At 36.6% G+C, this 26,687-nt stretch overlaps 4 protein-coding genes across 6 annotated transcripts; 2 read left to right on the top strand and 2 right to left on the bottom strand.

Annotated features, from left to right (window-relative positions):
• Nucleotides 1–6,932: 6,932 nt before the first annotated feature.
• Nucleotides 6,933–18,790, bottom strand: LOC134838240 (uncharacterized). Of its 2 annotated transcripts, XM_063853738.1 has the most exons (7): nucleotides 18,650–18,790; nucleotides 14,393–15,675; nucleotides 13,363–14,320; nucleotides 11,821–12,399; nucleotides 7,860–11,760; nucleotides 7,579–7,792; nucleotides 6,933–7,511 (listed from the first exon to the last, which is right to left on the bottom strand). In XM_063853738.1, exons 2-7 carry the CDS (start codon nucleotides 15,264–15,266, stop codon nucleotides 7,231–7,233), a joined length of 6,807 nt encoding a protein of 2,268 aa, XP_063709808.1. In that variant the 5' UTR covers nucleotides 15,267–15,675; nucleotides 18,650–18,790; the 3' UTR covers nucleotides 6,933–7,230. The 2 variants fall into 2 exon arrangements, with proteins under 2 accessions (XP_063709808.1, XP_063709800.1); XM_063853730.1 differs by having other exon boundaries at nucleotides 13,363–15,675.
• A 533-nt stretch (nucleotides 18,791–19,323) lies between these two features.
• Nucleotides 19,324–20,327, top strand: LOC134838101 (protein Gemin2). The gene is made up of 3 exons (XM_063853557.1): nucleotides 19,324–19,515; nucleotides 19,569–19,630; nucleotides 19,686–20,327. The coding sequence occupies exons 1-3, from the start codon at nucleotides 19,490–19,492 to the stop codon at nucleotides 20,306–20,308; spliced, it is 711 nt and encodes a 236-aa protein (XP_063709627.1). The 5' UTR covers nucleotides 19,324–19,489; the 3' UTR covers nucleotides 20,309–20,327.
• A 1,045-nt stretch (nucleotides 20,328–21,372) lies between these two features.
• Nucleotides 21,373–22,797, top strand: LOC134827840 (uncharacterized). Its single transcript, XM_063840687.1, has 3 exons — nucleotides 21,373–21,597; nucleotides 21,664–21,792; nucleotides 21,851–22,797. Exons 1-3 carry the CDS (start codon nucleotides 21,590–21,592, stop codon nucleotides 22,746–22,748), a joined length of 1,035 nt encoding a protein of 344 aa, XP_063696757.1. The 5' UTR covers nucleotides 21,373–21,589; the 3' UTR covers nucleotides 22,749–22,797.
• LOC134827839 (cap-specific mRNA (nucleoside-2'-O-)-methyltransferase 1) lies at nucleotides 22,630–26,652 on the bottom strand. 2 transcript variants are annotated; one of them, XM_063840684.1, is made up of 3 exons: nucleotides 26,385–26,652; nucleotides 24,006–26,322; nucleotides 22,630–23,009 (listed from the first exon to the last, which is right to left on the bottom strand). In XM_063840684.1, the coding sequence occupies exons 1-3, from the start codon at nucleotides 26,543–26,545 to the stop codon at nucleotides 22,851–22,853; spliced, it is 2,637 nt and encodes an 878-aa protein (XP_063696754.1). In that variant the 5' UTR covers nucleotides 26,546–26,652; the 3' UTR covers nucleotides 22,630–22,850. The 2 variants fall into 2 exon arrangements, with proteins under 2 accessions (XP_063696754.1, XP_063696756.1); XM_063840686.1 differs by having other exon boundaries at nucleotides 24,006–26,319.
• Between the last annotated feature and the right edge of the window lie 35 nt (nucleotides 26,653–26,687).

The raw sequence follows: 26,687 nt of genomic DNA, 5'->3' as shown, positions 1-26,687 counted from the left end.
ACTTAAGGGTTGTACTTAATCAAGTCAACCCGGATCAGTGTGATTAGTTTTGATTTGATAATTTTTAAATTTTGATTAGACTAACTTATACATTAATGGGATAAATGATTCAATATAACTTAACTAAATTTTTATGATATTTTTGTATTTTATTCTTGATCTTCAAAAAAACGTTATGTGTGTCAACAGAATCGACCACATATGGTCCTTTATATTGAGGTTAAAGTTTATGTGCGGTATTGTCTAAAAGAAGAACTTTTTGACCTGGAGAGACAATGAGAGGGTTTGTCGAACGGTCATAATATTTCTTTGATATTTGTTTTGTTTTCTCCAAAATATCATGTATCAAGTCATATGATACTTTCTAAGAATGTTTAAGATTTTGTGCATAATTGTCCAAATTATATAAGGGTTGTTTGTTGAACCAAAATTTGCCAGGCAGTTTTGGATCGGTTCAGCCCCCATGAAAAATCATAGAAAAAGCGATTAATGACTTGAGAAAAATTCTCGTAAAATTCATAAAAGAAGAAAATTTGTCTGTCTTCCCACGTGTGCTGCTTTTCATCGCGTCAATGGAGACGTCTGGTATCTGCTTTTCGGTGTTTCATTCAATAAAATAAATCCCCATTCAAACGCAAAGCACTCGCAGAAGCCTTAAACCGTAACAAAACAATCAAACTTTGTAAAACAAAAAAAAAAATGTAAATGAAATGAAACGAACAAAAACCGCCAAATCTCACCCACTTACTTTTTCGTAGTACTTTGTTTGTGTGTATATTCCCTTATTTACCTCAAAATTTCAATATAACAGCCTCCTTTATCTTTCATATTTATTTACCTTTGGCGCGTATCACGTGCGTGGGTAGATCGAAATGACGTTACACCAACGAACCAAATTTAAATTCCTAAAATATCGCTCATAAATGTAACAAAAAACCATAAATTCCACGTTTGATCTTTCTGCTTCAAGACGACGACGACGACTTGGCTATGTTTTGTTTTCTAGGAATCTCCTTTTTCGTTGTTGTTATCGTGTGACGTCAATTGACGTCTTCCTGCATGGCATCCTAAAATAACACAACATTGAATTATTAATTTTTTTTTTTTTGAGTGAGTGAGTGACGTAATGCGTCACCACAAAAGGGAACGAGAGCGAGTTAAATTTAAAAAGTAATTAATTACAAAAAATTTTCTTCACAATTCGCACAAAAGGCGGCAAAAAACTTTTTCATTTTCTATTTATTCGCGACGCCCACGCAGACATTTCTCGCCAAGGCTATGTTTGTGTATGAATCAAATTTTCAAGTGCATGGCTACAATTTATGTTGAAATAACAGAAAAAAAATGTTGGAGTAAATGTAAGAAGAGAAGGGAAAGATAAATGTATAACGACACCCACGCACAGATAATAAAAACACATTTTCCTGTCTCCCCTCGTTATGTATTTATTAACAGAGAAAAGCGGCTGAACACGTGGTTGGATATTGCTCCAAAAATAGAAATCAGGACCTATTTTTATCCGGCTTTTTGTCGATTAAAAAAATTGTGATTTCGTTAAACATTTTTTTTTAGTTTTTATAAAAAAAATAATAATAAGAAAATTTGATCTACAACAAAAATCTATACTACAAAATTAGAAAAAAAAATCTATTTAAACTATTTATTTAATCTATTTAAAAATTAAATCTAAACTTCGACTACAAAATTTTCAATAATTTCTAGTAAAATTAAGGATTATAATCACATTCAAAATTCATTTGATTTGAGGATTAAAAATAGAATCAAGAAAAATTTCAAAATAAAATCTAATCAAAATGTAAAATTAAAATTGAAATCTAAAATAGCCTTATACCCACTGTCACAAATTTTTTCGATGGTATGCCCGTCAAAATTTTCAGAATAATCATAAAATCAACTTTGATCAACTTCAATTCCATCTCAGATTGGGAATCAGCGCTCAAAATAACATCGTCAATAAAACTATAAGCGAAATCAAAATATTTCAGAATTTCGTCAATGCCTTTTTGGAAAACAGCGCTAGCGACTTTAATCCCATAACGCAAACGTAAAAAGCGATTAAAACCCTTATGAGCTATGACTTTTGTTCACAATTCTATCACCAATGTAGTGTTGAAAGTCACTTCAAGATTCTTCATCAATTGTACTCTTTCCAATACCGAGTCATCGATGCTGTAAATCGAAAGGATGACATAATTTTTCTTGCTAAATGTCTGACTAATTTCTCGCATTTTCTCATTAAGCATTTTATAAATACCTAAGATTTTATACAAAAACTGTAAGAATAATAAACATGAGCTCGTCATACTAAAAGCTCAGATTAATTATTTTAGAACTTTTCAACTTCTACTTGAAAGTTCGGACCAAACGCTGAAATTGTTGCTGTTGCCTATTCGTCCTACGTAACTTGGCATGTAAATAAAATTTTCGAAGATCAAGGTTTGAGTGTTACAATAAGCCAAGACGCTTCTCGTTCGGATACATTTTAACTTTAATAAAAACTTTGACTTACAGTTTTTGATGATCCTGCAATTTCTATGATTAATGGAGAGCTTAAACCTTTTTTAAATTAAACACTTTTCTTAATACTTCAAAAAAAAATGTGAATCATAATTATAATAGAACTTTTCAACAAAACCTTGAAAGTTCGGACAAAACGCTGAAATTGTCGCAATTGCCTTTTTCGTCCAATTCATTTTGTAGTTATACTATTGAAATTAATATTATATCTTATAATAATTTCATAAAATAATAAATCACAAATAACGAAATCAATACTACTATGAGCATTTCGCTCGAATTTTTATGTTCATTCAGAATTTTCACTAACGTATTCTGTTCTGTTTTATCACTAGAAATTTCAGTCGCGGAAAATGGCCACATTTTTTTTCTTCTTGACCTGTTTTTTCACTTTTTATTTTATTTTATTGGTCTTTTTTTATAACTTTTCGCTATTATAATTACTGCTAACTAATAAGTAAATGTTTATACCATTTACTTATATAAATACTAACTTGGAAAAATTGGTTGGCGCTAATTAGTGAAGCGTCAACCAAGAACTTTTCAACAAAACCTTGAAAGTTCGGAAATAGTTCGAAAATTGTCGCATCTACCTTCATCGTTCCAATTGATCTTTGTTTAAAAGTATGAATAAACATAAACTCTCACAAATTTTGAATATGATTAGTTTAAAGTTTCCGTTAGAATTTTTAGAACTTTTCAAAAACATATTGAAAGTTCGGACAGAACGTTGAAATTGTCGCTATTGCCTTTTCGTCTCCAGAAGCCTTTCATATAGACTTATAGAAAAGAAAATGAAAAAAATATATAAAAACTCTGTTGTATGAGAATCTCTCATTCAACAGGGTCCAGGCCTTGTGGTAATTTTCCTTCAGATCAGATCTGAAGTGTTTGATGACATCCCATGCTTCCATGGTGACGTTTGTCCTCAAATGGGCCATTTTTTTCGTTTCTGACAGATCCTTTCGGTTGTGCACCATTTGTTCGAATAACTGCTTAAATGGGATCCAATTTTGGTGTTCTCCGTTGAACTTAATGAGTTGGATAGCTGGGAGCTTTACGACTTGTTTCCTGTCTTCAAGTCGTAAGGAAATTTCCTTCAGGTCTTGAATCGAATGCCCATCATTTAATGATTTGTTGAAAATAAACAACAATGGGTCCACTATTACTTCCGCGATTTTCTTTAAGAAGATAGCAGGATATCCATCTGGTTCAGGACCTTTGGATTGGTCAAGATTCATTAGTTCTTTCAAAAGTTTATCTTTGTCAATAGTTATATTCGAAAGAGAATCTCGCGTAGAGGTAATTTCGTCAAAATTGTCGTTAATTTCATGTGAATTTTCGTAAACGGATGAGAAAAAATCTTTAAATTTATCACAGATTTTTTTGGTTTCAGTGTCCGTATTGTTATTATAACTCTTTGGACGAAGATAGCCTCGCGGTAATCTCCGTAAAATCTTTTTGTTGATCAATGTCATCTTCGAGCAACAACCAAACATCTTATAGAAAAAGATCAAAATCATAAATCTACATAAATACTCATGTATTTTGGTAACTTTCCGATATATGAATAATTACGCAACATAATAATCGCAAAAAAATCGATCGAAGTTGTCAAGAAAATCATTTTCTCGGAAATCGTCGAAAGGAGTGTGTGCGATTTATTAATATTTTATCACGTCTTATGTTTATTTTTATCCCTTTCAATGTTTTTATGGCATTTCTCCTGCTTTCTTCTAATTACCTTTACTGTGTGTGGGAGTTCTGTTTTTTTTTGTAATCCCTCTTCGAACGCTGAATGGAAAATTTCTTGAAAAATTGTTTCTTGATTCTTGGTATTGCTTTAATTTTCTCTAAAAATAAATCCAAAGGAAGCTATTTATAAAATTAGACCGTAATAAAAAAAAAGTAGCCTTCAACGCGACAAATCTAGAAGAGACAGCAATTGTTCCAAAAACAAAAACAAAACAACGTTCTAACATAAAAAAAACATAATTCCGTACAAAAGAAAATGCATTATAATAAAAATAGAAAAAAAATCAATGTCATACAATTTTTTTCATATATAAAAGTAAAAAAAAAAGATATAAGTATATGAACGTATACATAAGAAAAAAAAACAAGATTTTAACTACCCCCATATAGATTTACGAAACATAAGTAAATATTAAGCCATAAGAGAACAAACACAAAAAAAGGAAAAACGTTATTATTATATTATATTAAGTAAACATCCACATGCCATATAAAAATAAATATTAATAACAATAATATTAATAGAAAAGGAAAATTAATTTATTATTATATCATTATATTATTAGAAAGAGAGAAAGTTGTTTAAAAATAAATAATTGTAAAAGGAAACAAAAAGCACTTATTTTTAACCGTATTTTAGTGAAAAGAGAACAAAAATGCATATTCCAAAAAAGCAGGTTAACTAGTGGCCACAAAATGAAAGTAGATACAGAAAAAAAAATCTATTTTAATGAAAATAAAATAAAATTAAATAAATAAAAATATATAATTATTTAAGAACAACAAAATATATTTTTGAAAATTTTATTTTTTCCTTTTTGAGAGAAAAAGCTTTGGCTCTGAGCTTTTTCTACCAAAGAAAGAATTAAAATTAAATAATAAGAATATGTCAAGCAACACCAAATTCATCTCTTTTTCACTTTATGAACGTTATTTAATAATAAAATAATAATAATAAATAATTAAAAAAAAAATTATTATATTATCATTAATGTTGTTTTTTCATCATTCACATCTTTTGCAAGATCAAAAAAAAGTAGAAATTATATATTAAATCTTTATGTACTTTGTCTGCGTGTTGTTTTATAATTTTATTTTTCTATTATGTATCACAAATTTATACGCAATTATTATCATGATGATAAATATAATGTTCTAAGATAATAAGGATGCGACACAAATGAGATAATAATATAAAATTTTAATTATATTACTTGAGAGAATGTTTGCACACATGCGAAAATGTATGAAAAATTATTAAATTAAAAGAAATATATTATATTATTATTAAATATTGTAAAATTAAAAAAAAAACAAATTTAAAAAAAAAACACTAATGAAAAAAAGTCGAAACTAATAAAAAGAAAAATATTAATTGAATGAAAATTTGTGTTTTATTAATTATATACATGCTCTTTAAATTATTTAAATAATTTTATTCAACAGGTAGCGTCAATTTAATACAATTTCCTGATTTTTAAATATAATTTCCGATTCAATTTTCATCATAACGATTTTCTCACCTGTAAGTTATCCTCGAAACTGTAAGTAAGTATTTTTCTGTGAATTTATTTGAAGCCTTTATAAAATATAAGAACATTGATGACCAGGTAAAAAATAAAAAAAAACTCATTTTTTAATTATTCTTTTTATGAATTCTTATGTAAAATAAATTTTTATTTCATCATCTTTTTTCCATTTTTTTTTCAATATTTTATATTCTTAGAAACTTTTGTTTTTCTTTCTTTTTTTTTAGTAAATACATATTTACAGATAATAATAATACAAAAAATTACAGAACTAACAATTCGAAATATTTGATAAATATTTTACAAAATTATCATTTTAATTTTTAATTAATATTAATTAAAAGCTCTTTGCAAGTCACATTTTTGCAAATTGCATGGAGCTTATAAAATGTAGAAAAAAGGGTCCCTAAAAATAATCTTACAAAACTAAAAATTCTTTTTTCGTTTAATTAAACATATTTTTGTTTACTTCATAATGTTTGTTTTTATCTAATTTTAAATTTTACGTTTTTTTTTTAAATTTAACTTTTAATTCTTTATCTAGTTAAAAATCTCCAAGAGTTACATGATTCTCGCTAAAAGGTCTTGCTAAAAGTTTATCGCTAAGTAGCCAAAAAAACATTATCTAATTGAAATGAGCACAAAATGGGAAGAAATCTTTTAAAGATTATAATTTTTGATTTTAAGTTTTGGTAAATTAATTTAATTTTTTTGGTAGTTCAGGTGGATCAAAAAAAAAATTTTTTTTTTCTAAATAAAAACAAACTGATGATTTAGAGGATGCCTCTGTAAGTAGGTAAAATGACACAAAAATGGCCGACCGAATGTTGTCAAAAATAATTTTTAATAATTATTTAGCATCTTCCATTTTGTTTTATTCTTTTTTTTCGATTTTATTTTGAATTATTTACAAAAACTTTACATCGAAATAATTTTTATTTTTAATGCTTTCAAATAAAATGTCTTGCGTAAACTTTTATTTACATACATACAATAAAATGTAGAAGATATAAAACTATATATTAGCATTTTTTTAATAATATAATATAATATTAATTAGAATTTAAAATATATTTCTTATTTAAAAAAATTTCAAAAAAAAGATCTGAAGTAAAAGTAAGAAGTAATTTATGTAGAAGATTTCCATTCAAACATTATCGCTTTAAAAAAAAATTTTTTTTGCAGGCATAGCTTTTTTAATATTAATATTTTTTTTGATTAAATACAGCTTTTTACAGAACGATAATAAATTACTACTTCTTACGAATGATCATTAATTATTTACAACGCGAGTTTTGTTTTTTTTTTAATTCTCTTTTCTTAGAAATAAAAAAGGATTTTTTTTCCTTTTTTTGTGTGTGTGTTTGTTATGTACTCTATAATACAAGTTTTAAATTTCTAAATATCTCTATTTTTTATCTTCATCAACGTCCTGCGTTACTGCATTGTCGTTATTCGTTTCCGCCGAAATTGGCTCGGCGACGGCAACAGTGACTTCTTCTTCATTTTCAGTGGTTTGTGTGGGACTATTTCCTGTATCATTTGCGTTACTTGTCATTTTGCTTGCTACTTTTTCGGTTAATTCATCGTCGGCGGATCGCGTTGGCGAGTTATTGCCGCTCGTTGAGCTACTTGGCAGGTTGTCGTTTTCCGTTGTGTCGTCTATGTTGTTGCATGGTGTTGGTGTTACTGTTCGAAAAAAAAAATTATTTAATTTTTTATGTTTTTTAAAGGTTTTTTTTAAGATAAAAATTACCATTTCCACTACGAGTTGTATCTTCGTCGAGACTATTTCGCGTGGGACTTGCGTTCGGAGTGAATTTTTTCTTGTTCGGAAAATCTTCATCAACTTTTGAGGTGTTAAGGTCGTCCGTTGTACTTATGTTGTTCACGCCAGAGCTGTTTTCGCCATCATTTGATGCGCTATCCGTTGATTGGGCTTTTCTTTTGCGGTATTCCGTTAATGATAACTGTTAAAAAAATAATTTTTTCATTAAATTTCTGTTAAAATTTAATTTTTTTCACAAAATTTCTTACCTTCTTCTTCGGTTGTGGCGGTTGCGCGGGCTTCACTTCCTCCGGCGTCGTCACCAAACTCGGATTCAAACGTGGATCATGACTTGCGGTCTTCGTGAAGATCTTCTGCCCATAATATGCGGGTCCGGTTGCCGTATCGTTCAACGTAGAATACGATTTTCCCAAAAATGCGGTATTGCTGCCCGAAACATCGTTCGTACCCGAAGCATACGTGCTGCTAAATGCCGGCGCAAATTGCCCCGTTAACGTTGCTCCAGTTGGCGTCGTGGCTGCAATTAACGTCGCCTTGTTGTAACTCGGAATGTAGGGATCTTGCGGATGTGATTCGTTGCCATATTCGCTCATTGTGAGATTCGTCATCATCGGACGGTACGTAAAACTTGTGCGATAATCGGCTGTTGGCGTGTACTCTTCGATAACGGGCGGCGCCGTAGCGAGAATTGACGGAACTTCGGACCGTTGGATGTTGTTGAGGTACCGACTGCTGCCAAAGGGAATTGTTTCGGCGACGGGAGTGGTTGGAGCGTTGCCACTTAACGTTTGTGCAAGAATACTCGTTGAAGAGACGACATTTTTGGCATCGGGCGACTCGACAGTGCTCGTGGGCTCTTGCATCGTGGTATCGGGCGACACGGATTTCGATGCGTTTTCGTCACTCATGACGGGAGATCCTTGTTTTGACTCCTTTTTCGGCGTTTCTGGCAAAGAAGCCGTTCCAGAAGTCTTTTTATTGCGCGATTGCAACATTAAAAGACTCTCGCTGTGGAATGAAGCGACAACTTTATGCAAATGCGCCATTTCATCCGAATTTGAACTTTTTTCGTCCTCCGGTTCTTCAACTTTGATGCTGTTTGTCAAAGTTTCGACGGAAATTTCTTCCTTTTTTAACGATTCGTCGACTGAATCCTCTACTTTTACATCTTCCAACGTCAAAAGATTCGATTTTGTCTCCTGTTCTTCCTTTTTAACCGAATTTTCCTCGACTTCCTCTTCTTTAACATGTTCACTCAACGATTCCTGACTTGCCTCGTCCTTTTCGATTTTCGTCGAAGCACTTACATCATTGCTCGAACTTGGTGACGCCTCTTCCGCTTGCTGTTCAATGACAACTCTGCGCTTTTTGAGCGGCGTTGTGAACTCATTTTGTTGCGAATTGCCACTCTCGTCGTTGGTTTCCTCAGAAATTGCTTGGCGCAACCATCGTTTCTTCACAGCACTTTCGGATCCCGCGAAACTACATGACTCGGCTTGCGGTGACGAGGCCTGTGGCGGAGTTGTGAGACTTTTGAGACATTTCACGTCATATTCGTTCTTCACCAGTGACAACGGTTCTTCGTCGCCATACCGAATGTTGTTCGGCACCGACAATTCCAAGTCATTTTCGCTGTTGTTGAGCCATTCGTTCATCATTCCCTTCTTCGTTTTCGTTTTGTGCGGAAATTTGAAGCTGCTTTCGACGGCATTGGCGGGCTCTAAATCGCCCACAGCTGCTTCGACCAACATGCAAGCGGGACTTATCAGTGGCGGGATGCCCGAAAGGTTTGTCGGCGCTTCATTTTTCAACTTTGAATAAGACAACAACAGCTCTGCACTACTCATGGCTGAACGGGAGTTGTTGTATGACGAGTTGAAATTTAATGCACTGACAGCTGGTTTCGTGATTTTTTCGTCGCACGAACTGGCGTCTGACGAATCGGAATGATGGTCACCCTTTTTGCCCGATTGGCTTTTGGATTTGCGTTTTTTACGCTTTTGGTTCATCATGCGACGCTTATTGGCACTCATCATGCTGTTCTTTTGCGCCGACGACGACGACGAATTGAGACTGCGATTCTTCTTCGGCGTGATTTTGTGGGTTTTTTGCTCTTGTTTCCGCTGTTCCTTCTTCTCGATTTTCTCAAAGGCCTTGATATAAGCCTCCAATTTCCTTTCCTCTCGCGTGAGTTTCTTTTTCTCGTGAGATGTAGCGGCGGATTTGTCATTATGACCTGCATCATCTTTCGTTGGAGTGTTCGGGACCGTTGATGAAGAAGCCTCTTCCTTCACGGAGTTTGTATTTTCGTGCATGCTGTTGCGTTGCGACTTGCTGCTGCGTTTCTGGGGCTTTTGCGGCGTTGTTGGTGGGGATTTTTGGATAATTTCCGGTTTATTTGCGTTATTTTGCTGCACGGGAACGACATTGTTGACGAGTTGCGGCACCGGACTATGAAGAATTGTTGCTTGTTGCTGCTGTGGCGTCGTCACAATTGGCGCCAACTGAACTGGGGTGATTGCTCGTGGCTCGGGAACATGCACAGGCACTTCCTTGACAACTTGAATGACGTCACTGATGATCGCCGGAGGAGATTTCGGGAGAATATGTTGATGTTGGTGCACGTGATGTACGTCGATCGAGGGTTCGTGATGCGGCGCATCGAGTTGTTGCTTTAGTAGTCCGGCACTTTCGTAGAAAACTTCGTGATGTTGTTGCATGACGGGCGTTATTGATCGAACACCGTCAACCAGGGGTTCTGTTATGTGATTCGGCAAGATTTGTAGGTGAGATTGCGGGATCATTTGCGATCGAATGAAATCTGGATGCATATCGTAGTTCTTCAAGGGTGGCGAAAGCATTCCAGCGTGACTGTCCGTACTTGAGGATGTCGAACGTCCCCGACTTCGGTTCTCCTTTTGATCTTTTGGAGGTTTTTCCTTGCGTTTTTTGTACTTTCGCTTTTCTTTGACGCCATCCGGACCAACGTGGACACCATTTTTGCGTTTTATCACGTTCTGCGTGAACAACGGGGGTGCCGAATGATGCGGGGGACTACTCAGAGGAGGTGTTGCTGCCAAAGCAGCTGCAAATTTACAATCTCGCACTAATCCGCAAGCACAAAGAGTTGAAGTATGTGACATGGAATTCGTCCTCGTAAGCGGATCGACATTGACATCGTGAGCAATTGTAATTTCCGCGCCTTCCATGATCTTGTAGCGAGCCACGATGTACAGATGAACACTATTTTTCTCCATTTTGTGTTGAATTTCAGCATTTGGTCGACATGAGCGTCGAATGAAACGCGCTTCGTTCCCGTATGTCCTCGTATCTACGCAAATATCGAGATTTCCGCGCGGTATCGAGTGATAGAAGAGAAACGGACCCGACGACGGTTTCCGTGTTGCATTCAGCATGGCGTTATTTGATTTGTTTTGCTGCGTATCCAACATGTACTTGCCACGAATTTCAATTATCGCGGCATTCGGATCGATATTTCGTGTGGAGATGAGAATTTTGGCACCTGCATGCGGAACTGTCGTGCAAATTGGCTGATCGACGTCCATCCACTGGATTTTCGGTTCGGGCGGCAAGTTGGCGAGATCCGCCGGATTCATATTTTTGCCGTACGACTGCAGGCGGGCACGTAATTCGGGTGAATAGTGATTTGTCATCGCCACTTCGTAGTTATCGATCCAGTTGCGGAGTGTGGATGTCAATTTGTCGGGCGTCGAATGCGAACTTGGGTCGCCACTTAACTGCTTGAGCTTTTTCTTTGAAAGACGTTTGGGGTCCTTGCGTTTGCCGTTCGAGCGATTCGCTGAATCGTTTCGTTTGCTGTGTTTCGGGTCCTTTAGATCTTTTTTCGTCTTTTTGCCACTCAGGAGATCCTTTTTCTTCTGTTGCTTCAGCGACAAATTGTTCTTTTTGTCATTTTTTCCTCCAGCGCCAGGCTGCATCTTGTTTTGGGCACCTTCGTAGATGCTAGCCATTGGATAAAGCTGCAATGCACTTTGCTCCTTGCGTTTTTGCAACTGTAAAGTGCGAGCTGCCAAGACATCTACTTCGCGCGGGAAACAATTCACACACTGATATTCCTCTGGGATGTTTTGACGATCGATTTTCATGCAATCAACATGTTGCCAAGTACTGAAAAATAAAAATTTCATTAAAAAATGTCTAAAAAATCAATTTTTTAAAGTAACTTACGAGCACGAATCACAACAAATCATGTATCCATCGTCGTGAGTCAACTCACAAATGCATCGCGTTTCGGAATCTTCTTCGCCCTCACCCTCGAGCGCCGTTTCTGTCTCTTCTCCCGGATCTTCGCCTTGATCGATGTACAGTCCGCCATGCGATTCCGTGCTAATTGTCGAATTAGCGTCATCATCTCGCGGCTGTTGCTGCATCGGAATCATCAATTGATGCGATTGTTGCTGCTGCACACAAGGAACGGATGTCACAACTCCCGAGCTCTGTCGATTGAATAATTTTGCTGCGCCAGGCATCGATGACAGCACAGCGGCAGCTGCCACGGTATTTGTATCCAAATTCGGATTCATTGTGGAGAAAGTTTGTTCCGCCATGGAAACGAGCCGCGTCGTTGTTGGCGTGCAATACGTGTGATCTTGGTAGACGGCATGCAAAACACTTAATTTGCCGTCGGGCGTGATGGGAATCGGACTGGGACGTACTTCGATGCCAATAACTTCCTCATCTTGTTCCGCTTGCGCTCGATCGACAATTATTCCGGACGATTGGTAAATGATGTGTGAGTCACTACCACTGTGAAAGGTAAGAGAGAAAAAATTTTTTGTTATTTTTTGTGTTTTTTTAACAGGATGAGCAATTTGGAGGCAAATGATGGGTAATTTTGAATGGAACGTTTATCAATGACATGCGAGAGATAAGATAAACAGCCGCGAAATCGTTTTTTAATTACTTGTTCTAAATACCGACAAGGCCAATCCAATTTGTTTTTTAAAAATTCTGTGTCAAAAAAATTATTAAAAAAGTTAACGGTCATTTTTTGAATTGACATTTACAAATTTTTGGCGGCTTCATCAAAAAATATTAATTTTTGCGTTTTAAATTTAAAGATTTTTAATAAAAAATTGTAAAAAATCAAAAATTTCGCTAAAACATGAAGTTTCGTAAAAAAAAATTAAATGTCAATTCAAAAAAATTTCAATTTAAAATTTTAAAAATCACTTTTTCGCTAATTTAAGTTTAAAAATTTTATAATTTTTCACTTTAAAATTTTTTAAAGTAATAAAAAAAACTTAACTTTTGTGTGGCTTTTTTGATAAATTAGGAAAAAAAATTCAAACGTCAATTCAAAAATGTTACCGTTAAAAATTTTTAAATGCATGTTTTTGTTAAATTTAGTTCAAAATTTGTATTTTCATCAGTTTTTAAGGCAAAAATAAATAAAAATTCACAAAATTTGAGCTCAAAAACTAAACTTTTGATGAATTTACCAAAAATGTTTGAATGTCAATTCAAAAAAAAAAATGTTAAAAATTTGAAATTTCCTTTTCTGTTAAATTAGGTAAAAAATTATATTTTAAAGTTTGATTGAAAAATTTAAAAATTAAGACTAAAAATTTAATTTTTGTTCGATAAATTTGCAAAAATTTGAAAATGTCAATTCAAAAAAATTTCCGTTAAAAATTTGAAAATCGCCTTTTCTCTAATTCAGATTAAAAAATTTAAATTTTTAAAAAAGTTTCAGCAAAAAAAACTCACCTTATACTATTCGACGACTGCCTCTGATATTCCTGGGGAACATAATTGCTCGACTCGGACGTTCGTCGAACGTATTGCGTTTCTTGTGATGTCGGTGTTTGTGGTGTTCCGTTCCAAATGACGGTGCCATCGGGTTGTCGTGTCGCATAAACATTCGCGCTGCCCTGCGACAGTTGCACAATGTCGCCGTTACTCGCACTGGGTCCTCCTGTATGATTACTCTTACCACTATTGTACTTAATACTACTGCGTTGCGACAAATCGTGCAATATTCGAGCCGACATTTCGTCCGTCATTTTTGTACCGTTCACCATCATGTAGTTCTGATCGTTGTTCCGTGCGGCGGAATCAACTTCGTCGGCCGGTGCCTCGTTGCTGGTGCTGCCGTGATGCACGGTATAGATACGAGCACCATCCTCGATGCCACTCTCGATGGGATGCAAAACAGTGCGCATCTTGAGGGGCGACTGTATGACACTGGGTTGTTGTTGTTGATCGTTACTGTTAGTTGTTGTGCTGCTATTGCTATAACTAATGACTGTTGGCGTCGTCTGACGAATACTTTGACTCTGTTGCTGCTGCTGCTGCGTGACAGATGACACTGGGATGGCATTCGATTGAACGTTTTGTATGATGTACTTGCTGGACGACGTCGAGTTGCGATGTTTCTGGATCGGCGCCGGATTACTTGTAGTGGTAACATAATTTGCATTGTTGCCCGTTAATCGGTGATTTTGTATCTGAATGTATTGCGGTTGTTGTTGTTGCTGCTGCTGCACATTTTTCGCGTTTCCGATAATTTTGGTGGTAGTTGTCGTCGACGAGGACACCTTATTGGGGTCTGTCGTGTAAACGGTTGCGGGCTGGTAGTAGTACTGCGTCGTTGTCGGCACACTAATCGTGCAGTTGTTCGGGAAATTCTTCTTGGATGTCGTGGAGGAGGAGCTCGCCGCTGACGCTACGATGGGCAAAGATGACGAAACATTAGTGGAAATGTATTTATTTTGCACTTTAAATGTATATTTATTACCGTCAATCAATTCCGGTCCCGCGTTCGAGGACGACGTAGCGGTGCTGTTGCTATTTTGTACGATTTTTTGCGTGACATATTTCGCAATGTTTCCCTGTTGCTGCTTCTGTTGTTGCTCCACGACGGCCGAGTAATCGATTGGCGTCAAAATCTTGTTATTGTTACTCGACTTGTTCAAATTGAGGCCACCTGTGTTGTTGTTGACATAGATGGTTTTCATCGTCGTCGTTGTCGTGGTCGCGTTATTTGCTGTTGACGCGAATGCCGGCTGCTGATTGCTTTCGTGGATCTGCTGGATGAATTGCGCGTGTTCCGTGTGATTGTTGGATGGCGATCGACAGAGGATCATGTTGTTGGCATTTTTGCTCACCACTTGCACGTTTCGCGGTTGCATTTTTTGCTGTTGCTGCTGCGACGACGACGACACGACATTCGTGGCGTACACTTGCTGCGTCGTGTACATGGTGGTTTTGGGGGTTTTTTGTTGCACCGTGTACATGCGTTGCGGCTCCTTGGGCGATTGGGGCACCATGGGCGCCGTATTTGTCGTCATGATCATTTGGTGCGGCGGACCCGACTTGCTCGACACAACCAACGATTGCGATTTGTGACGGTTGTTTTGCGACGCAGCGATTTTGCCGGACTTTTTCGGGACGCCTCCGCTATTACTAAGGATTATGTGCTGTGGTTGGGTTTGTTGCTGCTGCTGCGATGACGGCTGCGACGTGATGATGTACTTGTTGGGCTCGCCGCCGCAATTGATTATGTTGTTCTCCATAATAATTATGTTGGGGCCTCCGTCTACCGTGGCAGCGCTGGGCTGCTGTGTCGTCGAGTGCCCAATTAATTCTGCATGAGACGTCGTTGTCGACATACTGGTTAATGATCTACGGTTTTTATTTCACTTGAACTTTTCACTTTTACTCAAGATTGGTATCTTCTCTCGATTATTTTTCACCTTGTTATTATTTTTTTTCGTGTAAGAACATTGGGAAGTATAAACAAGCATATTACTGTCCACTTGAACTTTCTCTGTTGTTCCCTTATTTTGTTTTGATTCACTCTTCTCTCTTATTTTTCATATAGTATGTGCCACTATTCTATCGTCTTATCATCTAATTTGAAAGAAATTTGTTGTTTTCTGTTGTGGTTGGCTTTTTACTTCAAAAACTTCCTCGGCGGAGAATCGGCTTCTATGCTCGCTATTTTTTCTGAATTCTTGTTAATTTGATCCGTACCGATTTTCATACAATTAGCCATTACCAGAAAAATCTGTGTTCCTCCTAAAAATAACAAAACATAAAAAAAGATAAACATTAACGAAAAAAAAAAATCAAAACAAAAATTGTCTTGCTTCTTTGCACGAACATCAATACACGACGGAGAGAGAGCGAGCGTATTATATTTATATTATTATTGATCGATTAAATTTTTTTTTCTGTTAAAAGTAAGTGTCATGCAAAATCCACACAACTCTCACAATAACAATCGACCAAAAAAAAAAATATGTATAACAACAAAATTGTATCAACACGGAGCAGCATAATATCTCGACGACGACGTGAGGAGACGTGAGCCAAAGTAGCTACAAAATACCACCCGACGACGACGACGACGACATCATCGACGAGGAGAGACGACGACGACGAAGCAGCAACAACAACAAAATATGCAGCGAATGTTCATGCGCAGATATTTTTGTAACAAAACACACAATATACGAAAAATATGTCTGCCTGCCACAAATCGAATCGAATAGGATGCCTTCTCTGCTTCTATGAGATGAGGTACCTTCTACTGCTTTTGTACTACACTCTATTTATTTACATGACGTACAAATGTGCATTTATCTGCCCGGATGGCAAAAAATAAGGCGCAATTTTACGTTTTTCAATAATTTTTGGTTTAAATATTTTGATTTTTAGTGATTTTTTTGGAATTTTTTTTAATTTTTAATTATTTATTTTTCGCATTTAAAAAAAAATTTTTTGAATAAAAATTTCTTGATTTTATTTTAAAAATTTGATCAAAATAAACATTTATTTATTTATTTTAAAATTTATTCAAAAATTTGAAAAAAAATTTTTTCAGAAAATTATTTTCTCATTTTTTCGGGCCTCAGAATGTAAGAAGGTATTAATTATAGTGTTGAAAAAAAAGATCAATTTTTCAATTTTTTAAGAATTTTTGTAGATCAAAAAATTAATTTTCTTCAAAATAGAAGGCATTTGAGATCTTTTCTAAGGTCGAAATTAAAACCTTTAAACCTTGAAATTAGACCTTTAAACAAATTTTTATAACAAAAATAATTTATTCGATTTTTAAAGTTTTTTTTTTTAATTTAAAAATTTTTGACAAATTTAATATTATGAAATTTTTTTCTTTGAAAATTCGTTGAAAAATTAAAAAAAAATAAAGATTTTAACCAAATTTCGATTTTTTAAAAATAAGTCCGATTTTTCTTCGAAATTCTAGTTTTTTTTAATTTTTGTAAATTTTACGCAATATAAAAAAAAACTCAAATCTGGAGCAAAAAGTCTTTGGAAAAGTTGACGTTTTAAATTTCGTAATATTAAAATTATTTAAAAATTTAAATTATTTAAAAAATTATTTTAAAAGAAAAAATCGCTCAAAAATATAAATAAAAGTAAAATGGTCCAAGTTTAATTTAAAAAAAATTTTTTTTTTGATGATTTTTGAAAACTTTTAGGAAAAAAAAAATTTAATTTTATAATAAAATTTATCAGAAAGTTCGATTTTACGAAACTTGTTAAAATTTTTAGGTAAATACTTTGGGAATCTAGTTTTTCTAGGGCAATATCTTGTACCAATTTTTTTATAAGATCAAAAAAATTGAAAAAAAATTTTGATAAAAAAAATATTTTTCTTTGAACTCGTCCTTCTTAGCAAAAATTTCATAGAGCATAATTTTTTTTCAAAATATGAAAATTTTTGACAACTTTGAAAATTCCATCATTATTTAGCCACAGGGCTCTACATATCTTGCACAAATTGTACATCCGCTGTGTGTTTTATTTTTATTCGTACTCTATTAAATAATATTGTGTTGTCTTATTTTACATTCATTTCATTATAATGCACGACGACGACGATGAATCGCGAACAAACTTAAATAATAGTAAAAAAAAACAAAGAATTAATTATTTAGATTCGATTCTAAAATGCAAACGACTTCGAATTTTAAATAAATTCGATTTTACGATAAAATTGGATCATCGTCGTCGTCACTCAATCAATTCACACCGAAGCTCCTGCTTGCCTTGCGAGACAGTGAACTCTGAACCCCTCGGTCTCGATGTATTTTCCGCTTTCATTTTTCCCTTTTGGTTTCGGGAAATCCATCCGACGAGTGTTGGTGTGTGGCGTTGAAATTTGCAGCCAATCGTCGTCGAGTCGACTCGAGTGTGCATGTGTGTTAGTGAGGAGCGCGAATATCGACGTATGTAAACGTATTACCAACACTACGACAGCCCTTCGCCATCTTTTTTCTAGATTTTCCACACACAAACATCGAGCTTTCTGGGTCTTTGGCGACATTTTCCGCGAAAAAGTTGCGTTGCACAATTTTCCGGCACACGAGCCGCTGAGGTCTCGAGCATTCCAGAAGGCAAATCAGCCATAATCATTCAATTAATTGCGTTGTTGAGGTTGAAACGTTGCTTCGAAGACGAAAAAAATTTTTTTCCTGCTCCATACACACATTGACGAGCGTTTTACACACACACACGCTCATGTGTGTATGTGTACTACATGTAAAAGCAAATTGCTCACTAAAATTTTTACATAGCCATTTTTAAGCATCATAATATTGGATCGCGTTAAATTAATTAATCCTTATGCGAGATGCTCGATGGCGCCCGTGGCAGGAAATTTCGGGAGGCGCAACACGGAAATGTCATTGCATAATATTGCCGATGGGCTCGAATGATGCTACGAAATGTTTGAGGGAGAAAAAAAAATTTTTTTTGGTCGAGTTGTAGCAAAGAGATTGGTGCGTAGAAAATAATAATATTGTTGTTCGACGGCATCTCCGACACTTGGCCTTGAGACTTTTGTCGGATTTGTGTCAGAAGTGGTCCGTGTGGCACGGCAACGCGACACTTTGCCTGCCGCAAACGCAATTTCGGGGCATCCACAACGCGCTTTGACATTTTTTTCGTTCGTATTATTGAAAAAAATGGAGAAGCAAGACAATCGTGTATACACACAAAATATGTAAAATTCGCAATTACTCACCTGCAGGTAACACGTATGCGGTATTTTCAATGGTTTTCACTTGGTGCGCTTGCAGTTTCCCAATTTGCGGATATTTTTGGGATTTTTTGCGTCTTTTTTCACCACTAAATTCAATTTTTTTTAGAAGGTTTTTCTCTTAAATAAAATAACACCCGAGAATGGCATAGGCCCAGGCCATAATTCACGAACCCTCTTTTCCTCCAATTTGTCAAAAATTAAAGATTCCCACCAATCCTCGATAAGAGCCAATCAAAACGCCCGAATTTGTGTGAACTTTCACGCTGATTGGTCGAAATGTTGGTGCCCAGTTTCAGCATGGCTGTCGCAAACCGCTCACTAAAGCGGCTCAAGCCGATGCCACAAACCGCTTGTCCTATTGCACAATTAAAAATTGGATTGTGAACTGGGGTGTTATCATTTTCAGCCGACTCAAAAGGCAATGGGTACTGTATCACAGCGACGTATAAACTCCGCCGTGTATGCTGTGATCGCCGGATGACAGTACTTGTAGAAAATTGAGACGAATGAAAGTGATAAATGAAGCACAGATGGCGCTGGCGTCTTTATCAATTTCATTCGTCTCAAAATTAGTTCCAATTTTTGACGCACATCCGTTTTGGTGGCTCCAACCAGGATATTGACAACGTGCCTGTAGCGCCATCTGGCGACTTATCACTTTCATCATCACAATAACATTGGTCAATTTCGGGACTTTTTCAGTAATTTTAAGCGATTTTAGGCCTTTTAGATGTTAATTTAGTGCATAAAAGGTACTTTTGGACTCGAAACACTTGAAATTACGCAAATTCAAAAGGATCGTCAAATTAAACAAAGAAAGTCATGGATGAAGATTACAGTTTTCAAAGGTAATTTTTAAAATTTTCTCAAAAATTCGTCTTTAATTTTTAATTTTTGACAGACAAGCTCTTCCCGTTCCGCCCCTTCCACCGAATTTTAATCCAGATGTGCAACCAGAGTCGGGTAAGAGTCTGAAGTTTTTATTTCAATCAATTTTTCATCAAAAACCTCTTTCCAGGCGAGCAATATTTGCAACAAGTCCTTTACGAGCGAACAAAAAAGTGCGCCGACATCGTTCACGTTCCCGCCCCCTCCAAAAAGCTGCCATGCAAAAGTATTCTGAAAGTTTTCAACGACGACACAAATCGCGTACCGCCGAGCCAGAAACAGAGCACCATCGAATGGCAACAAATTCAAATGGAAAATTTCACACAACTTCGCGATCGCATCACGAAACTCAAAGAACTTTCCGTTTCCGAGCCGCCACAAGAACTGCCAGATATCGAGGAGCCAGAGAGCTGGAAAACGTATTGCCAAACGAATCAACCGCTGCTGAAGATCATCACGTCCATTCGAATGCGCGAAATTGAAATTTTGCTCGAATATTTGGAGACGTGGTTAAAGGAGGAGGAGATCGCGACCAAGTCGTGGATTACTTTGTGGATTTATGGATGTCTTTCGTGTTTGTTTACGCCATTAGAGCCGAATTCGTGCAGTGTCTTACGGGAAATTGCAAAGACTTGTCGCGCGTTGCGCGGAGAAAATACGACAGAGACGGAGGAAAATATCTCGTATAGTTTGTTAATTTGTCTCATTTCGACGTATTTTCGACAGTTGGATTTGAGTGATACTTTTAATTGATAATAAATAATTTTTTTAACATTTTTTGTGTTTTTTTGAATTGCTGGAAAGTGTCAACAAGACATTTAGTGTTTTGTAATGCATTTTCAATAAAAAATTGAATTTTTTAGTGGAGATAATGTCTGTCCGTAATTTTTTTCCAAGTTTGAATTTTTAAAAAAAATTTTATTGCAATTTTTCGGAAAAATTTAAAAATTAAATAAAATTTCAAAAATATATTTATTTTGAAAAATATTAAATACATATGTCCAAAAGTTTTAAAATTTTACAAAATTTTTAAATTTCTTACATCATAAAAAAATTAAGACTTATCATCAAAAACATTTTGTAAGAAATTTAAAAAAAATAGAAAAATTAGAAATTCCTAAATTCATAATTTTTGACATTCAACATTTAACATATTTATTTTTTTTTTAGTTTTTCTCTTTATACCTATTTGTAATTTTAGTCTAGTTTTGTTAATCCTTCAAATAATTTAGCAATCCTGCCAATCAATTTTCTCAATCATAAATTCATCGATATCTTCAGCATCCGAAAATTGGAATACCTTGTTTTCCTTCTTCGTATCTAAAGCCGTTGTTGATATGACAGAGGAATATTCCAACACCGTCATAAACTGTCTCTGGATCACATCTAAGTGCTTAAGTAGGACTAACATAAGTATAAAAAGCCGAAAGCCTTTAAATCTTAATTGAATTGAAAATTTGGGGAAACTGTGACGTTATATCTCTGATCAGTGAATCTCTCTTATCCTTTTGTAGTCCGAACCGGAAAATTGATTCAACGCAGCTTCGAGCATGTTAAGACAAAATTAGGGACTGGGCATAGAACCAAATGTTTAGTGCGGCGAATGTTTTTGTTATCGGCGAAATAGCATGCCAAAATTAAAAAAAAAGAAAAAAAATTACAATGAAGTATTTATGAATTAAAAGTTGTAAAATTTTAGAAAATTAAAAAAAATAATTCAAAAAATAAAAAAAATCATATAAAAAAATCAAATCAAATTACAAAAATACGCTTACGTCAATCGATCCTTTCAATTCACGACAAATTTTTACATTTCGCGCACACTGTCACACATTGTGTTGCGAAGACGTGATAACCTTTTGGCAATATTTATTTTTTTCCGTCAATTCGCTCAATGAATCTCCTCTAATCTAACATAGTTTTTTATTAAATTAAATTAATTCCAGTCATTGTTATGTTCTGCTAGTCGGAGCATCAGTACAAAAGCAATTCAAGTCGTAGTTCTTCCGATTGTCTAATCAAGCAAGCCAAAAAATGTCAAGGTAAGAATTTTTTTTTCTTTTCTTATTTTCTCGCAATGTGCTTTGTAACATGAAAATACCTTCCAGAGATGGTCTTTTGTGTGGATTCGGGAATCCATTGCTCGATATTTCCGCCGTCGTGGACGATGCCTTCCTCAAGAAGTACGACATGAAACCGGACAACGCAATTCTGGCCGAAGAGAAACATATTCCGATGTAAGTTTCGTAACTTTCAATGTCAAATCAATAAATTTAAAATGCAATTTTGTTGTAGGTACAAGGAACTCGTGGATACTCACAATGCTGAATTCATTGCTGGCGGATCCGTACAGAACTCGTTGCGCGTGTGTCAGTGGGTTTTGCAGCGGCCGAATGTGACGACGTTCTTCGGATGCGTCGGAAATGACGATTATGCGAAAATTTTGGAGAATAAGGCGCGCGGAGACGGTGTCAATGTGCGTTATCAGGTCTCGGAGAAGGAAGCAACTGGCACGTGTGGCGTTTTGGTGACAGGAACGAAGCGTAGTTTGTGCGCCAATTTGGCAGCAGCGAACTTGTTCACGCCGGACCACATCACGAAGAACGAGGAAAACTTTAAATTTGTCGAAAATGCGGAATATTACTACATTTCGGGATTCTTCATTACCGTAAGTCCGCCAACGATCATGCACGTGGCGAAATATGCCGCCGAGAAGGATCGTTACTTCATGATGAATCTCAGTGCTCCCTTCATCTGCGAGTTCTTCAAGGACCCGCTGAAAGAAGCCATTCCCTACGTGGATTTCCTCTTCGGCAACGAATCCGAAGCACTCACCTTTGCGAAACACTGCATGGGACTCGAAACGGAAGATCTCAAGGAGATCGCCATGAAAATTGCGCAACTCCCGAAGACGAATGCCAACAAGAAACGCATCGTGATTATCACGCAGGGCTATTTGCCCGTTTTGGTGGTGCACAATGACACATTGACGGAATATCCGGTGGAGAAATTGGAGCCGCATCAAATTACGGACACAAATGGCGCCGGAGACGCGTTCGTGGGAGGCTTTCTTGCATGTTTTGTGCAAAAGAAACCCATGGATGTGTGTGTCAAGTGCGGCATTTGGGCTGCAAAGCAAATTATTCAAAGGTCTGGATGCACTTTCGAAGGCAAACCAGATTTCGCTTGTTAGACACGCTTCCACGCTGTTAATAAAGTTTTCTTTTTTGGACAAAATTATATTTTATAATTTTTTTTTACAATTTTTTATGTTAAAAGCAATGTTTTTACAAGTTTATTTAGTGACGAGAGCCAGGAAATCATCGATGTGCTGACGATAAACTTGATTATCCTCTTCGCCACTGTCATTTCGTTCATCGAGATTCGATTGATCGTCGTTCCAAAGCCAAATGTGTCGATTTGTGAAGGTGTTGCGCATGGAAGCGATTGCTACCTACAATGAAAAATTAAGATTTTAGCATTTTTTCGAGTTTCTATGAATTAAAAAGTATTTAAGAAGGAATGAATTTGTCTCTTGAGGTCTCAAATTTTCCTTTAGAGCTTCAATTTGACTCGTAAGCTTCAAAGTTGGTCTCTCAAAGGTATTAAAGTTGTTTCTAGGGGTCCCTAATTTCCTTTTTTTATCCCTTAGGCTTAAAGTTCGTCTCTTCTTAAGGACCTATGGCTATTTTGAGGCTTTAAATTATCATTTCGAGGTCTAAAATTCACTGCTTGAGGTCTTAAGTTATTCTTTTGAGGTCTTAAATTTTCCGTTAACCTTTGGCTATTTTAAGGCCTTAAATTTTTATTTTGAGGTCTAAATTTCACCTCTTGAGGTCTTAAGTTCTCCTTTTGAGGTCTTAAACTTTTTTCTAAAGCTCAAAATTAAGACTTGTAAGCTTTAAAATTTACTTCATAAAGTCTCAAACTTTTTTAAGGGTCCCAAATTTTCTATTTGAGGTCTAAGTTCGGTTCCTAATTTACTTCTCAAGGTCCTAAGTTTCCCTTGAGGTCTAAAATTTTTCATTCAAAGTCTTAATTTTTTTTCTAAAGCTATGATTTGACTCGATAGCTTCAAAATTTATCTAATGAGGTCTTAAACTTATGTCTTTTGAGGTCCCAAATTTTCTTTTTGGGGTCTAGTTTATTTCTTGAGGTCCTTATCGCATATCATGAGGTCTAAGATTCATTCTTAAATCTATAAAGGCCTTAAACATGTCTGTAGGGGTCTCAAAATTAATTCTTAAGGTCTCAAAATTAATTCTTAAGGTCTCAAAATTGTATCTTGAAATTCAACATTAATTTTAAGGTCTGAATATGTCTCTTTGAGGTCTTAATTTAGAGTCTAAAGGCTTCAAATTTTCTTCTTGAGGTCCAAAATTAACCTCTTGGGGTCTCATTAGATATCAAATTCACTCTTATCAAAAAATTTGTTTAAAAAATTACTTACGGCTAAGATTTCTGGCGTCGCTGGTTTCGATTCTCGATGTCTCTTATCAAAATAGTAAAAGTTCCGTGCAGATTTCGAAAAACATTTCATAAAAGCCTCATTTGTGCTGTTCAGGAACAAAAGCCCTTCCGGTATATAATACCTTTCCTCATCATTACATTCATTCGGAAGCGTAATCCCGTATCGCGTGCATCCATTTTTGAGTCTGAACGTCTGCAAGCCATCAACAAATCGCGAAAAATCCAACAACGAGTACAATCTCTTACATCTCACGGGCACACTCATACGACAATTGTTATCTGCCACAAGAGTCTTCAACGGTTTATTCAGTGCTCTCGCGAATTTCCAACACATTTTATTCCGATCGACCAAATTCATCTTCCGGATATCCGTGCCGCCGAGACAAATCGCGTCGATAATATGCAACGCCGAAATACTCCGTTGTTTCTTGCTCTCCCCAATGTACTCCTTCACAATTTCGCCGTAAATCAGCGTTCGCGGCGACAATTCCAAGCACAGGTCATTTAGTTGTTGCCACGAATGCGTTTGAAAGTTGTAGGCGAGCACATTGCGTCCCCCCTTGCCCATGAAAAAGGTCCGCAAATGCCTTATGGAGTTCTGGCGCGTCTCCAATGGCACGAAATACCAATCGTGCACCGAAAGAAAGACCTTTTTGAGTTCCTGGTACGTCAGGATGCGCGGTTGCGAGTCGATGAATTGTCGTTGTTCCTTGTCCGACCAATTTCCCAAGAGTTCACTCAGGTAATAGTCATTGGAGACTTTTGGCGGTGCCTTGCGCATTTTGTCATCGAGGCGCCACAAATCCAGGCATCTGCGTTTGACGTCAGCTTGTCGATCGTCGACGATATCGAGATTTTTGCAGAACGCGGCAATTTTGAGAAGTGCGTCAACTTGACGATTTCCTAAGGTATTGTTGCTTTCGTAAATGTATTCGAAGAATTTCGTGTCACTTTGCAGGATTTCCATGGGCACGAGTTCCAACAAGTCATTTTGACTGGATTTATTTTCCCACAGGAACTCGTTGACGCGGAAAAGATGCTTTTCGATGACATCCGTGCAGGATTTCTTCCAGCGACACACGAGATACCGCTCGGAATTTGCGGGTCGCGACGTATTTGGCTTGCAAATGCAAACACTGTGGAAACATTTGTACATCAAGTAAATAAGGCCGACACTGAACGGTGTAAAGAGATCAAACAATTTGACGACAAAGTGACCTTGAACGCGCACCAGCGACAACGCCACCAAACATTGACACAAATAAAGTTGCTTCGACAGGATTTCCTGAATGTTTTCCTGGCCCTCCACGGAAAATCCGCCATCAGCCATCATTATGTGAACGCCGTCTTTTGTCTGTTTGAGCACATAATCCTTGAGCGACGCAATATTTTCCGGATCAAAGACGTTTCCGTCGTCATTCACGCCATAATATGCATCAAAGGTCTCTGGAGAGCCCGCGTAAAATTCATGCAACTTGAAATCGTTCTCGGATTTCAGCGTAAATCCGAAGCCCTTTGCTGTCCATCCACGCCGAAACAGGATATATTCGGAAAATCCGCCGGGTCCCGCACACACATCCGCAAAATACAACAAATCATCGTCCCGCACAAGCGGTTGCCCGTTAATATCGCGCGGATCCGTGAACATAAAGTCGAACATTTGATCCATATTTGCCATTTTCACTGCGGCACGATTCTGGAAAACGTTGTGTTTGATCGTTTCGAAGGGATTGGCGCGCGTTCGTGCCTTCATCATGTCCATCGAGCCCAATTTGTCGAAAATTGACTTGGATTTCAGCACATTGTTGATTGTATTCGGATCACAAAAGTTTGTTTCGTCATCGATTGTGAGTTTGCGACGTCCCTCCTTCACCCAGGACCACAACATGTCGGCATCGTACATCAGCAAGTCATCTTCGCTCGGATTCTCGTTCGCACTCTCGATCCAATTCACTTCTTCGGGAATTTTCAAGTCTGGTTCCATGGATTGGTCCCATTTGAGGGCCGCCAAATCCAAGTCATCGAGACGCAATCCGAGACCACGACGTCCTTTTTGCGCTGATGCCTCAACGGGCTCCAAACGACCTTGTCCCAGCTTACCGAGACCCTTGTTTTCTTGGTAACCCATTTTTTGCATCATTCGCATCGCGTAATCCGAGTACTGGGGCATCTTGGCAGTTGAGTGGGTGCCGGTTGCGGCACTCGTGGATGCCGTGGCTTCGTCGTCGCTGCTGCCCGACGCATTTGAGCTTTGTTGGAAGGAACGAAATGTAGCGGAAGGGGTCTCACTCTCACTGCTGAAACGGAAAAAAAGCGCGAATTAATTAAAAATCTGAGCTGGAGACACGGAAAAACTCACTCTGAACTACTTCGATTGGATTCCTCTTGGTATGTGGCATGATTTGAGGCATCACTCTCGGATTGGGCACTGTAACTCGCACTCGACGAATAATTGTTGCTCTTAAATTGCTTTGCCGGCGTGCCCTCTTCCGTATCGCTGCCGCTGTACGTGCGATACATGACTTCCGGAAGTCAGAATTTCAGCTTAATCCTGAAAAATCCAAATTTTCGCCAGCAATTTTTATTTTTAGACTTTGTTTTTCTTCTTCGGAAACCAAAACAATCAATAGGGCTCAGGGAACGTTCACGCATTAAACGTCAA

Source organism: Culicoides brevitarsis, chromosome 1 (assembly GCF_036172545.1).
Source record: "Culicoides brevitarsis isolate CSIRO-B50_1 chromosome 1, AGI_CSIRO_Cbre_v1, whole genome shotgun sequence".
In the NCBI taxonomy this organism is placed as follows: Eukaryota; Metazoa; Arthropoda; class Insecta; order Diptera; family Ceratopogonidae; genus Culicoides; species Culicoides brevitarsis.
This window is presented reverse-complemented; position numbering and strand designations above follow the sequence as displayed.

Bases quoted from the DNA above. Each gene is read 5' to 3' on its own strand.
- LOC134838240 (XM_063853730.1), bottom strand. From the start codon at position 15,266: ATGTCGACAACGACGTCTCATGCAGAATTAATTGGGCACTCGACGACA. The intron at 11,761-11,820 runs GTAAGTTACTTT...TTTATTTTTCAG, and splicing joins ATTTGTTGTGATTCGTGCTC to TACTTGGCAACATGTTGATT. The intron at 7,512-7,578 runs GTAATTTTTATC...TTTTTCGAACAG, and splicing joins TACAACTCGTAGTGGAAATG to TAACACCAACACCATGCAAC.
- LOC134838101 (XM_063853557.1), top strand. From the start codon at position 19,490: ATGGATGAAGATTACAGTTTTCAAAG. The intron at 19,516-19,568 runs GTAATTTTTAAA...AATTTTTGACAG, and splicing joins GAAGATTACAGTTTTCAAAG to ACAAGCTCTTCCCGTTCCGC. The intron at 19,631-19,685 runs GTAAGAGTCTGA...ACCTCTTTCCAG, and splicing joins AGATGTGCAACCAGAGTCGG to GCGAGCAATATTTGCAACAA.
- LOC134827840 (XM_063840687.1), top strand. The intron at 21,793-21,850 runs GTAAGTTTCGTA...ATTTTGTTGTAG, and splicing joins GAAGAGAAACATATTCCGAT to GTACAAGGAACTCGTGGATA.
- LOC134827839 (XM_063840684.1), bottom strand. From the start codon at position 26,545: ATGTATCGCACGTACAGCGGCAGCGATACGGAAGAGGGCACGCCGGCA. The intron at 26,323-26,384 runs GTGAGTTTTTCC...TTTCCGTTTCAG, and splicing joins TCCAATCGAAGTAGTTCAGA to CAGTGAGAGTGAGACCCCTT. The intron at 23,010-24,005 runs GTAAGTAATTTT...TTTTCATTGTAG, and splicing joins CGACGCCAGAAATCTTAGCC to GTAGCAATCGCTTCCATGCG.